Below are 14,045 nucleotides of genomic sequence, written 5' to 3'. Positions count from 1 at the left end.
GCTGATGGGTGAGTCCTGAACCAGAGGACACAGTTTAAAAATAAGGGGTAGACCATTTAGGACAGAGATGAGGAGAAACTTCTTCACCCAGAGAGTGGTGGCTGTGTGGAATGCTCTGCCCCAGAGGGCTGTGGAGGCCAAGTCTCTGGATACTTTCAAGAAAGAGTTGGATAGAGCTCTTAAGGATAGTGGAATCAAGGGTTATGGGGATAAGGCAGGAACAGGATACTGATTGAGGATGATCAGCCATGATCATAATGAATGGTGGTGCTGGCTTAAAGGGCAGAATGGCTTACCCCTGCACCTATTGTCTATGTGAGCAAGGAGATAGCGTCGGGAGATGTCCAGAATTTTGGTGCCACCACTACCTGGAGTTCTGGTCACCGCACTATAGGAAGGGTGTGATTACACCGAGGGGGTGCATTGGAGATTCATCAGGATGTTGCATGGGATGGAGTGATTTGGTGATGAAGAGAGGCTGGATAAGTTCGGGTTGTTTTCTTTGGAGCAGAGAAGGCTGGGAGAGGACATGACAGAGGCCTGTGAAGGGTTAGGGTGAATAGACAACAGAGATCAGAGTGGTGCTGGAAAAGCACAGCAGGTCAGGCAGCATCGGAGGAGCAGGAAAAATCGACGTTTCGGGCAAAAGCCCCTTCATCAGGAATGAGTGAATTGAGAGCAACTGTTCCCTTTAGAAGAAGGGTCATTAATGGTGGGGAGGAGGTCAACATTTTAAAATGAAAGGCAGGAGGTTTAGAGGGGATAGGAGGAACACATTTGCACCCAGAGGGTAGCAGGGGGTCTGGAATATTCTGTATGGGAGGGCAGCTGTGGCGAGAAACCTCACAACCTTTAGTAAGGTACTGTACTTGGATGAGGTGGTTATGGGCTGAGTGTGGGAAGATGGTGTATACTTACTAGCAGTGAAGATTCGATGGACCGAAGGACCTCTTCTATAATGTCCGGTTAACCTGTGTGTGTGTGTGAGAGAGAGAGAGAGAACCACTATCTTAACAGAACACCATCTGTATTTACCACTTTATGTATTGAACATTGTAGTGACCTGGAACCCAGCTGAACTGAAGTTTCACTTTCACTATCCCAGTGCACAGAGGCGGTACCGAACCCGTTGTAAGGGGGAGCTGGGGGAATTCCCGGCTGAAAGGTTTACCGAGAGGCCGGTATCTCAAGCCTTTTTTTTGTTGCTGCTTTCCCGAAGACAGCTACAACTCCTGAGCAGCGTCTGTCTGTGTATGTGTGTGTGAGAGAGAGAGAGAGAGCCGGTCGCTGTCCTCCAGCAGAAACAGGTCAGTGTCTATTTCCCGGAAATTGTAGCGACTCAGCGTCTGGATTACAGAATTGTTCTCTGTGTTTGTGTCTGAGGAGAAGGGTCTTGGGCTTTCAGGAGCATCTTGACTCTTTTTCAAAATGTTTACAACCCCCTTCCTCCCTCCCCCCGCTGTAATCTGGCCCCATCATAATTAATACAGCCTTTTCTCGTTATACTGTCTCACTCTTTGCTGTTTTCTGTTTGCTATCTGCATCCCTTCCAGCAGATTATTTTGAATTCTGCCACCATCACTGTATTCTCAGCTGAAAACACGCACTTATTTTTTTTTTAAATGACGCCTTGCTCCTCGGTCATTCATCCAACCGGCCGTTTCACAGGAGCTGGGCTCACCTTTCTCACTCAGCCCCGTGGGTGGGCTGTGCGGCGTCAAGAGGAAGGGAAAGGAAGGCAGGTCCAAGTCAGGCATTCAGGAGGGGGGAATTAGATGGTCATTTGAACCGAAAAAAAAGTCCAATGAGACTGAGTCACACCGCTCCCCAGCAGTGTCGGGTGCCAGCGCGATGAGGTTGTGAGGTTCCTCGCCACAGCTGCCCTCCCATTCAGGGCTGGAAGAGTTCCAGGCATTCTGTGTTGCTAACTGCTAGGAGCCAGTATTGTGTCCAAGCCTGGATTCTCACCACTTAATCCCCAGCGCTGTCTACTTTCTGTCCCTCAGACAGGGCCCCTTTGATCCCACTCACTTTTGGAACGTTGCTTTCCTGGGACGATACACAACCCAGGGTTCCTGATGAAGAGTTTTTGCCTGAAACGTCAATTCTCCTGCTCCTCGGATGCTGCCTGACCTGCTGTGCTTTTCCAGCGCCACTCTCTCGACTCTGACCTCCAGCATCTGCAGTCCTCACTTTCCCCATGCATATATATATATATATAAAAGCCTGGACCATGTACACATCCAGGGCTAATATATATGATCCAGGACCATGTACACATCCAGGGCTAATAAACACAGCCCAGGACCATGTACACACCCAGCACTAATATACACAGCCCAGGACCATGTACACACCTAGGGCTAATATATATGATCCAGGACCATGTGCACACCCAGGATTAATATACACAGCCCAGAACCATGTATACACCTAGGGCAAATATATATGACCCAGCACCATGTACACACCCAGGACTAATATACACAGCCCAGGACCACGTACACACCTAGGGCTAATATATATGACCCAGCACCATGTACACATCCAGGGCTAATATATATGATTCAAGACCATGTACACATCCAGGGATAAGACACACAAGCCAGGACTATGTACACAACGAGGGATAATATATACAATCTAGGGCCATGTATACATACAGGAATAATATATATGACCCAGGACTACATACACATCCAGGGGTAATATACATAATTCTGGACCACATATATCTCCAGGGGTAATATCCTTTCCCTGTGTCGATATACTTGCCCTGGATCCATATATGTATCCAGAGATAACATATTTGTTCTGAAAGCTTGGTACACTTCCAGAGATAATGTACAAACATTAAACCAGTATGGTATAGATGGTATACATGTTCCAGGGCTGAGTATACATGCGGAGATAAAAATGCAGAGACAGTGTCTCAGGACTGGCAATGTGTAGGTGACAGGAGCTGGTGGAACTGAAGCCTGATGAATCCATTTAGAAAGTTATCCAATAGAAAGTTAAGCTCTGTGACCGTGAGCACAAAACTGTCATTGATCATAAAAAAACCTATCCGGCTCACTAATTTCTTTCTGGGAACAGAATCTTTTGTCCTAACCTGGTCTGGCCTACACGTGACTCCAGACCCACAACAATGGGCTTGAGCCTTAATGGCCTAACAAGCTGCTTTGTTTAACAACAATTAGTAGAGTTGACAGTCAGAATTTTTTTTGTCAGAGTTGAAATGTCTAATACTGGAGAGCATGCATTTGAGGTTGGGGGAAAAGTTCGAAGCAGATGTGAAGGGCAAGTTTTTAACACAGACAGTGGTAGGAGTTTGGAACGTACTGCTGGGAGTTGTGTTGGAGGCAGATACAACATGGGCATTTAAGGGATTTTTAGATAAGCACATGAACAAGCAGGGAATAGAGTGAGATGGACCTTGAGCAGGCAGAAGGGATTTTATTTAACATCATGTTCAACACAACATTGTGGGCCTGTTCCTATGCTGGACTGTTTCATGAAATAGGAGAAAGTGAGGACTGCAGATGCTGGAGATCAGAGCTGAAAATGTGTTGCTGGAAAAGCGCAGCAGGTCAGGCAGCATATCCTGGTATAATGTTTGCATCAGTGATAATTTTTATATGCAGATTATCGAACAGCAATGCTTTTATTTGTAGGTTCTGGGTTTCTGGTGTTCACTTGGCAGGGAATCATTATTGTAGAGGGCAGAGCTCCAAGACAAATAGATGGTTCAATTCAACAGACACTAACTGTGACTTGCTCGTTGAACAGGAATTGTTGGTGCAGTGTTAGATTTGTAGCCCAGATTAGATTTATAACCCAGGCAAAAAATAATTTTAACCCAGGTTAAAGTCTGTGCTGTTATACTTATTCGGTCCACTCCTCAATGAACTGGACATGGATAGTTTGGGTGAATGGGGCTTAATGTAGATTTGTAGGAGGTTATCCATTTTGGCCAGTGGAATAGAAAGGCAATTTATTATCTAAATGGAGAGAAACTTGAAGACTGCTTCAGTGCAGAGGAAGCTGGGTGTTCTTGTGCGTGAATCACAGAAAATTGGTATGCAGAAGGTGAGGAGGGCAAATCGAATTTCGGCATTTATTGCTAAAATGGAATATGAAAGTAGAGAAATCCTGCTGTAACTGCACAAGGCATTAGTGAGACTGTAACTGCATTTGGTTTTCTTAATTGTGGAAGGATGTAGTTTCATTGGAGGCAGGTCAGTGGAAGTTCACTAGATTGATTCCAGAGATAAGGGGTTTGTCTGTGAAGAAAGGTTGAGCAATTTAGTCTGACAGTCTCTGGAGTTTAGAGTGATGAGAGGCGATGTAACTGAGGTACATAAAAATGCGAAATGAGATTTGACAAAATAGACATGGAGAGGATGTTTCCCCTTGGGCCAGTCTAGAATGAGAGGTCATAGTTTCAGGATAAGGGGCAGCAGGTTTAAAACAGAGACGCAGAGAAATTACTCCTCTCAAAGGATTGTGAATCTGTCAAATTGACTACCCCAGAATGCAGTGAATCCGGGACATGAAGTATACTTATGGGGGAGATAGATAGGTTTTTAATGAGTAACGGCTTGAAGGATTATGGAAAGTGGAGGTGATGGCCTAGTGATCTTACTGCTGGATTGTTAATCCAGAGACCCTATGTAATGTTCTGGGGACCTGGGTTCAAATCTTGCAATGGTGTATGGTGCAATTTGAATTCAATAAAAATCTGGAATAAGAAGCCAAGCAAATTCATTGCTGATTGACTGGGGTTGGGGGAGCGGAGGAGGTGGGGGGGGGGAACGTTCACTACTGTCCTTTTGGGATGGAAACTGCCGTTCTAACTTGGTCTGGCCTAAATTTGACTCCAAACCCAGAGCAAATTGGTTAGCCATTAATTACAATCTGGGTACGAAACACCGGCTTAGCCAGACATGCCTTCATTCTGAGAATAGATACAAAATGAACTCGGCAGGAAAGTGGAGTTGAGGCTGAGAGGAGATCAGCCATGACTGGATGAAATGTGGAGCAGGCTAAAGGAGGCCGGCATGGCCTACTCCTTCTTCCTAGTTTTTATATTCAGTTACAGGATATAACCTGGTTTAATCACTCAGTAATAGTATTTAACCTGGTTTAAGATCTCAGTAACAGGGTGTAATCAGTTTAACAATCAGTAATAGTACTTAACCTGGTTTATTCACTCAGTAATAGAATTTAATCTGGTTTAAGATCTCAGTAACAGGATGCAACCAGTTTAAACACTCAGCAACATCAATTAATCTGGCATAATCACTGAGTGACAATATTTTACCCGGTTTCATCTCACAGTGAAGGAATATATCCCTGTTTAATCTCTCAGTAACGGTATTAAACCTGGTTTAAGCACTCAGTAATGGTGTTTAACCTAGCTTATTCTCACAGTGGTGGTATTTAACCTGTTTTAAGCATTCAGTAATGGTATTTACTCAGTAATAGGACTTAGCCAGTTTAAGATGTCAGTAATAGTATTTAGAGTCGAAAAGTGTGACGCTATTTTCAGTGCCACAGTTTTCGACTCTGACTCTGCAGCATCTGCAGTCCTCACTTTCTCCCAGTGACAGTGCATGGCCGAGTTTAAACTCCCCGTAACAGTGTTTAGCCTAGTTTAATCTCTCAGTCATAGTGTTTAGCCTGGTTTAATCTCTCAGTTTGTGGGCGGCATGGTGGCACAGTGGTTAGCACTGCTGCCTCACAGCGCCTGAGACCCGGGTTCAATTCCTGCCTCAAGCGACTGACTGTGTGGAGTTTGCACATTCTCCCCGTGTCTGTGTGGGTTTCCTCCGGGTGCCCCGGTTTCCACCCACAGTCCAAAGATGTGCAGGTCAGGTGAATTGGCCATGCTAAATTGCCCGTAGTGTTAGGTAAGGGGTAAATGTAGGGGTATGGGTGAGATTAGATTACTTACAGTGTGGAAACAGGCCCTTCGGCCCAACAAGTCCACACCGACCCGCCGAAGCGTAACCAACCCAGACCCATTCTCCTACATTTATCCCTTCACCTAACACTACGGGCAATTTAGCGTGGCCAATTAACCTAACCTGCACATTTTTGGGTTGCGCTTTGGCGAGTCGGTGTGGACTTGTTGGGCCGAAGGCCCTGTTTCCACACTGTAATGTAATCTAATCTAATAGTGTTTAGCCGAGTTTAAACCATCAGTAACAGTATTTAGCCTAGTTTAATCTCTCAGTAATAGTGTTTAGCCGAGTTTAATCTCTCAGTAACAGTATTTAGCCAAGTTTAAACCCTCAGTAACAGTATTTAATGGAGGTTTCTGTCCTGTTTTTACAGACTCTCTGGGCTAACACTGGTGAAGGAAGATGACCCTTTGTGTTCCTTTGCTCTGCGTTCCGCTGCTGGATGTCATTACTACCTGGACTCTGAACCTGGCTCTGTGTCGCTGGGGCCTGGCTGAGCCAGTGCTGGCTCTCTGGCTGCTCTCGCTGCTGCGTGTGGGTCTGCTGGCTGTCTTGCTGCAGGCCTGCTCGCTTTCCCGGTCTGAGCTGCCGGCCTGGCTGCAGCCCCAGGAGCTCTCCTGGATGCTGCTCATTTCCGGCCTGCTCACTCCGGCCTACGTCAGCCTGACAGCCGCTGCCGGCCTCCCCTCCGCCGAGATGCTGTACGGGCTGCACAACTGGAGCGCCCTGGCCCTCAACTATGCCAGCACGGGCCTGGTCTTCCTCCTGCGCTGGCACATCCTGCCCCCCAGCTCCGAAGGGCAGCCCGTGGGCGAGGCAGGCTCCAAGGCCACCCTGTCCCGACTGCTGGCCTGTATGAAGCCCAACATCGGCCACTTCCTCCTAGTGGCTCTGTTCCTGGTCCTGTCTTCACTGGGTAAGATGGACACTGGCATCGCTGACCGGGCAGCGTCACGTGGGACAGTGGGAACATGGTTTGGCGGGGTGGGGGGGGGTGGTTGGGAGGGGGGTTGGTGGGCACGGTGCTGTATTGGCTATCTGCAGCAGTTACCTGGGGGGTCAGGAGTCCAGAGATGGACAGGGCTGCTGAAGAGGGAGCAGGGTTAGGAGGTTCGGTATCATTGGCAGGGTGAAGAATGGGTCAAGCGTGCCAATAGGGAGGAGAATGGGAGTCGGGTAGTGCCATAAGGATCGAGGTGGGCAGGTCAGTCAACAGGCTAGAAGAATAGGTTTGCCAACCATTCGAAGATGGCACCGCCATCGACTCCCATTCCTCTCCCAGGCGGCTGTCTGCAGTTGGTTCAGGTAGTTTGCATGCTTAGGCTTAAATTCATCAAACATCCTCAGAAACCACCTTCCAAACCCTCCACCACTGCCAGCAAAAAGGACAAGGTCATCGGATCCATGGGAACGTCACTGGTTCCCTTCCAAGCCACTCACCATCCTGGCTTGGAAATGTATCGCCATTCTTTCAGTGTTGCTGGGTCAAAGTGCCCTCCGGGCATTGTGGGTCTACCAACAGCAGTTGAAGAAGGCATCTCACCCCCACCTTCTCAAGGGGCAACTAGGGACGGGCAATAAATACTGGCCCAGCCCATGAGAAGATAATAAGAATAAACTAACATTTGACCCTGAGATGACCTTCTGACCATTATCTCCATGCTGTTATTATGACTGCAGATTTCCATGTTTATAATCAAAAATTGTGTAGAAACAAAGAAAATATGTGCAGGAGTAGGCCATTCAGCCCTTCAAGCCCATCTCCCTGTTCAGTACTATCACGGCTGAGCATCCAACTCAGTACTTTGTTCCACTTTCTCCCCGATACCATTTGATCCCTTTGGTCCTAAGAACGATATCCAACTCCATCTTGAAAACGTACAATGTTTTGGCTGTGACTACTTTCTGTGGCAGAGAATTCCCCAGGCTCCCCACTCGCTGAGTGAAGACACTTCTCTTCATCTCAGTCCAAAATGGCTGACCCGGTGTCCTGATACTGTGACCCCGGTTCTAGATTCTCTGGTCAATGGGAACATGCTTCCTGTGTTTACTCTACAGCATTAGAATTTCCTCCTCATTCTTCTAAACTCAGGTGAATCTACTCCTAACTGATCTAATCTGTCTTCATAACATCAGTCCTGCCATCCCAGGAATCGGTTTGAGAAATGTTCGCTGCACTCCCTCCCTTTCCACAACATCCTTCCTCAGATAAGGAGACTCGGAACTGCACACGATACCCCAGATGTGATCTTACCAAGACCCTGTAGAATTGCAGTAAGATATCCCTGTTCCCATATCGAATCCTCTTGCTATAAAGGCCAATGTATCATTTGCGTTCTTCACGGCCTGTTCTACCAATGCGCTGACGTTCAGTGACTGGTGTACAAGAACACTCAAATCTAGATTCGCAAATGTTGCCATTGCTGAAACTCATTGGCTGTTGAGAGCCTCAAACCTGCCTTCATTCCCTTCAGTCTCGACTATTCCAACGCACTCCCATCTGGTCTCCCACGTTTTACCCTTCCTGAATATCCAAAGCTCTGCTGGCCACGTCTTAGCCCACACTGAGTCATCTCCCCTTCACCCCCTGTATATGTAGATTTGTACTTACGATCATGGGCTGGTTATGCATTGATTTTAAAGTTTTCCCTCTTGTTTCCCAACCCCACTGTCCCCTCAGCCCTCCCGATCTCTCTTATCCACTGGAGTCTGATTCCCATTTCCCCAGCCCAGAATCACAGTGCTCCTCCAGTTCTGGCCTCTTGATCCACCCCTGGGGGCAGTGCCTTATGCTGCCGAGATCCCAAGCTCTGGAATTCCCTCCTGAAATCTGTCTGTCGGAATATGAAGGGACTGACAAGGGACTGCTTGGTTATCGGGTTTAGACTGGCATGTGAACCAGAGGCTGACATGTTGGAATGATGATAGTCTAATGATCAGTCGCTTGTCGTTAACTGTGTGGATTAGTGCACTTAAAACCGTAAAACACATGACAGGTTATACATCAGCCATTGCATCAAAGCAGCAGATTTCTGAGCGTGTGCACGTGTTTGTGCGCGTGCGTGTGTTTGCGTGTGTGTGTGTTTGCGTGTGTGTGTAAGTCTGTGCATGTGTCTGTGTGTGTGTTTGTGTGTGTGAGTCTGTGTGTGTGTGAGTCTGTGTATGTGCAGATGTGTGGGTGTGTGCGTGTGTCTGTGTATGTGCGGATGTGTGGGTGTGCGCACATGTCTGTGTGTGTGCGGATATGTAGGGGTGTGCACGTGTCTGTGTGTGTACACATGTGTGGGTGTGTGCATGTGTATGTCTGTGTGCTGGTTTGTGCTTGAGTCTGTGTGAATACACAACTTACAGACTGACTTTCAGGGCGGAGTCACAACATTATGTACACATGACACTAAGAAAGTGAATTCCCTTCGATGTGTGCAGCAGACGTTGTGGTAACATTCACTATGATCTTGTTGAATGGATCCTAATCTGCACGTACTAAACTGACATGATAAAAAGTGCAATGTTTGAAGTTAGAGTCCCTGGTCTGGGGTTGGGAGTGAGTTTGGGTGGGAAGGTCCGGGATGGATGGTTTCTCAGACTGGTGAAGGGGATTGCAAACAGTCCTGCTTATTATTGGTCAGACTTGGCTTCCTGTGTTCCCAGGGGAGATGGCGATACCCTACTACACTGGCCGGATGACCGACTGGGTGATGAACGAGGAGGACCCATCAGCGTTCACCAACTCTATCATTGCAATGTCCCTGATCACCAGCGCAAGGTAAGGAGATTCACCGTGCACGCAATGCTGGCTCACTGGGATTACTCCACTTTACTCATCCCCACTTGGAGTGCTGTATCGCTGGTGATTCCTGTTTGTCAACTAGTGCGCAATATGTGAATCTCCCGGGATGTGCGTTCCCAGTGCTGTCTAACCGCAGAGATCCCAGTTTCCCTGTCTCTCCCACAGTGCTGTCTAACCGCAGTAATCCCTGTCTCTCCCACAGTGCTGTCTAACCACAGTGATCCCAGTCTCTCCCACAGTGCTGTCTAACCGCAGTGATCCCTGTCTCTCCCACAATGCTGTCTAACTGCAGTGATCCCTGTCTCTCCCACAGTGCTGTCTAACTGCAGTAATCCCAGTCTCTCCCACAATGCTGTCCAACCGCAGTGATCCCTGTCTCTCCCACAGTGCTGTCTAACTGCAGTAATCCCTGTCTCTCCCACAGTGCTGTCTAACCGCAGTGATCCCTGTCTCTCCCACAGTGCTGTCTAACCACAGTGATCCCTGTCTCTCCCACAGTGCTGTCTATCCACAGTGATCCCTGTCTCTCCCACAGTGCTGTCTATCCACAGTGATCCCTGTCTCTCCCACAGTGCTGTCTAACCGCAGTGATCCCTGTCTCTCCCACAGTGCTGTGTAACCACAGTGATCCCTGTCTCTCCCACAGTGCTTTCTAATCCCAGTGATCCCTGTCTCTCCCACAATGCTGTCTAACCGCAGTGATCCCTGTCTCTCCCACAGTGCTGTCTAACCGCAGTAATCCCTGTCTCTCCCACAGTGCTGTCTAACCGCAGTGATCCCTGTCTCTCTCACAGTGCTGTCTAACCGCAGTGATCCCTGTCTCTCCCACAGTGCTGTCTAACCGCAGTGATCCCTGTCTCTCCCACAATGCTGTCTAACCACAGTGATGCCTGTTTCCCTGTCTCTCCCACAGTGCTCTGACAGAGTTTATCTGTGACTGTGTCTACAATGTTACAATGACGCGCATCCACACACGTATCCAGAGCTCCGTGTTTCGATCAGTGGTCAAGCAGAAGATTTGTTTCTTTGACACTGAGCACACAGGTAAGCGGGCGGGAGCAATAGACACAGAGAACGGGGGGAGAGTGAGAGGCACAGATAGAGAGGGATGGGGAGAGTGAGAGGCACAGAAATAGAGAGAGAGAGAATGGGATGCAGAGTGAGTGGCACAGGGAGAGTGTGAGAGTGATGGGGGAGGGCATGAAATGCAGAAAGGGAGGAGAGTAAGAGGTACAGAGAGAGAGGAGAAATTGAGAGTCACAAAGAGAGAGGGAGAACGAGAGACAGAGAGAGAGATGGAGCAGAATGAGAAGTACAGAGGGAAAGAAAGGGAGAGAGAGTGAGAGAAAGAAAAGGGAGAGTGAGAAACACAGAGAGAAAGTGGGGGGTGAGATTGAGAGGCCCTGGGTAGGGGGTGGGGCGTGAGAGAGAGAGGGTGTGGAGAATAAGAGACACTGGGTGGAAGTGTGGGTCACAGAGAGAGAGCAGGGAGAGTGTGAGTCACAGAGAGAAGCCCCTGTCATCAAAGACGACCCCCACGCTGGTTTTAGTCTCTTCCAAGCTATTGTCAGGCAAAAATGTAAATAATTGTACCCACTGATTTTAGCTTCTTCCCTCTGAATGGACCTCTCAAATGTCAAATCTAGTGTAGGCCTTGTTTCTGTACAGCCGTAACTTTGTATCCCCCGCTCTGTTCAATGACCCTCTGATCATTGTGTAGTATGATCTGCTCACAAAACAAAACTTTTCACTGTATCCATGTACATGTGACAATAACAAATCAAATTAAATAAAAAAAGGAGAAAAATAAGCAGTGATTAGAGAGACAGAGAGATGGGGTGTGATTAGAGAGAGAGGATAGAGAGGGAGAGAGAAACAGGCTGTGGACAGAGAGAGAGGATAGAGAGGGAGAGAGAAAGAGAGAGAGAGAGAAACAGGCTGTGGACAGAGAGAGGCTCAGACCTGCAGTGATGTTCAGTACAGAAGTATGCAAGGAGATGATGTGCAAGGAGGAGTCATGGTAATTTGTGCGGCAGATGATGAGCTCAGGAACACCACAGACAGTGTTTGACAGAGAGCTGGGAGCTTTCAGGAATACTATATTCCAGAGAGGAAGCAGGTTTTGATGCTGTCTCCCTGCCTGTTGCCCAGGTGACATCACATCCCGGATCACCACGGATACGAACACTATGAGCGAGTCACTGACCGAGAAGTTGAGCCTGTTGATGTGGTACCTGATGCGGGCCTTCTTTCTCCTGGTCTTTATGGTCAAGCTGTCCTTTAAACTGACCTTGTTCAGCATCATAGGCATGTTCATCATCAGTATCGTCCCGAAGTACACCGGCAAATACTACCAGGTACATTTACTACTTTCTCATTCCAGTCAGCCAGGCCTACAGCACAGGAATAGGCCCATCAGGGCCGCACTAGCCAACTGCCTAACTATTGTAATCCCATTATCTAGCACTTGGCCTTTAGTCCTGTATCCTTAGGAATCACAAGATGCACATTTAAATACTTCAATATTGTGCGGGTTTCTGCCTGGACTAATCTCAGAGGCGGTGAGTTCCAGATTCCCACCACTCTCTGGGTGAAAAGGTTTTTCCTCATATTTCAAAGTTAAACCTTAAATCTTCCCCTTGCCTTAAATCTATGGCCCCCCCCTGCTCATTGATCCTTCCATCAGGAAAACTCTCTTCCTCTGTCCCCTATCTATGTCCGTCATGAGTGTATACACCTCAATCCTGTCCCCACCTCGACCTCCTCTGCTCTGAATCAAACAACCCTGGTGCTTCTAATCTCCCTTCATAACCAAAACTCTCCGGCCCCGGATCTCCTCTGCACCCTCTCCAGTTCAATCACATCCCTCCTATAATGTGGATTCCAGAACTGCACACAATTCCCTTGCTGTGGCCAAACATTGTGGCCAGCATCATCTTCCTGCTCTTAAAATTTGGTTAATAAATGTAAGTATACCTTGTGTATATTCTTAACTACTTTACTTACCTGTGCTGATACCTCATGTAATGGCTGTCTATACACACCTTCTGATCCTCTGTGCTTCCCAGGTATATTTTCTTACCTTGTTTGACCTGCCCAAGTGCATCACCTGACACTTATCCAGACTGAACTCTATTTGCCAATGATCAGTGCATTTGGCCAGACTGTCTATATCATCCCCTCATCGAAGGATCTCCTCCTATTTTCCACCCCACCAATGTGCATGTCATCCACAAGCTTACGAGTCAACCCTCCAACTTTCAAGTTTAAGTCATTCAAGATAAAACCACAAACAGCAAGGGGCCCCTACACTGATCCCTTTGGGACCCCACTAGATACAGACTTCTAGTCGGAAAAACACCCCTCAGCCATTCACCATCTGCTTCCTGCCAATGGGTAAACTATGGAGTCAGTTTGCCAAATTTCCTTTGATCCCATGGGCTTTTACTTCTGCTATCCGTCTCCAAGGCAGGAATTTATCAAACGCCTTGCTGATGTTCAAGTAGACAACATCAAAAGCTTTGCCCTCATCTGCCCACCTGGCCAGTGTCTAATATCAGAGTCGAGAGTGTGGTGCTGGAAAATCACAGCAGGTCAGGCAGCACCTGAGGAGAAGGAGAATCGACATTTTGAGCATAAGCCCTTCATCAGGAATGAGGACATGTTGCTGCCTGACCTGCTGTGATTTTCCAGCACCACACTCTTTGACTTTGATCTCCAGCATCTGCATTCCTCACATTCTCCTAGTATCTAATATCAGACTCAGTCTCCATTAAACACTATATAAACTTCCTCCTAATATCAGACTCAGTCTCCATTAAACACTATATAAACTTCCTCAGTGTCTAATATCAGACTCAGTCTCCATTAAACACTATATAAACTTCCTCAGTGTCGAATATCAGACTCATTCCCCATTAAGCATTATAGAAACTTCCTCAGTGTCGAATATCAGACTCATTCCCCATTAAGCACTGTAGAAACTTCCTCAGTGTCGAATATCAGACTCATTCCCCATTAAGCGCAATATAAACTCCCTCAGTGTCTAATATTGGAGTTGTTCTGTGTTGACTGAGTCCTTACCACTCCTAACACTTACTGACCCTCTCTCTCACACTCACTGACTCTCTCTATTTCTCTCTCTCTCTAATACTCACTGACTCTCTCTAACACTCATGACTCTCTCGCTCTCTCTAACACTCACTGTCTCTCTCTAACACTCGCTCTCTCTCTCTCTCTCTCTAATACTCACTGACGCACTCTAACACTCACTAACTCTCTAACACTCA

At 47.4% G+C, this 14,045-nt stretch overlaps 1 protein-coding gene across 1 annotated transcript in view; it reads left to right on the top strand.

Annotated features, from left to right (window-relative positions):
- The first annotated feature begins 1,104 nt into the window (after positions 1-1,104).
- tap1 (transporter 1, ATP-binding cassette, sub-family B (MDR/TAP)) overlaps positions 1,105-14,045 on the top strand; it is a 27,860-nt gene continuing 14,919 nt past the window's right edge. The window contains exons 1-5 of the mRNA XM_043677834.1: positions 1,105-1,307; positions 6,340-6,882; positions 9,618-9,732; positions 10,670-10,800; positions 11,908-12,113. Coding sequence (XP_043533769.1) covers positions 6,369-6,882; positions 9,618-9,732; positions 10,670-10,800; positions 11,908-12,113 — 966 coding nt within the window. The 5' untranslated portion in view covers positions 1,105-1,307; positions 6,340-6,368. The remainder of the gene's footprint in view (positions 1,308-6,339; positions 6,883-9,617; positions 9,733-10,669; positions 10,801-11,907; positions 12,114-14,045) is intronic.

Source organism: Chiloscyllium plagiosum, chromosome 37 (genome assembly GCF_004010195.1).
Source record: "Chiloscyllium plagiosum isolate BGI_BamShark_2017 chromosome 37, ASM401019v2, whole genome shotgun sequence".
Taxonomy (NCBI): domain Eukaryota; kingdom Metazoa; phylum Chordata; class Chondrichthyes; order Orectolobiformes; family Hemiscylliidae; genus Chiloscyllium; species Chiloscyllium plagiosum.
Note: the sequence above shows the minus strand (reverse complement) of the source record. Positions and strands in the feature narration are given on the sequence as shown.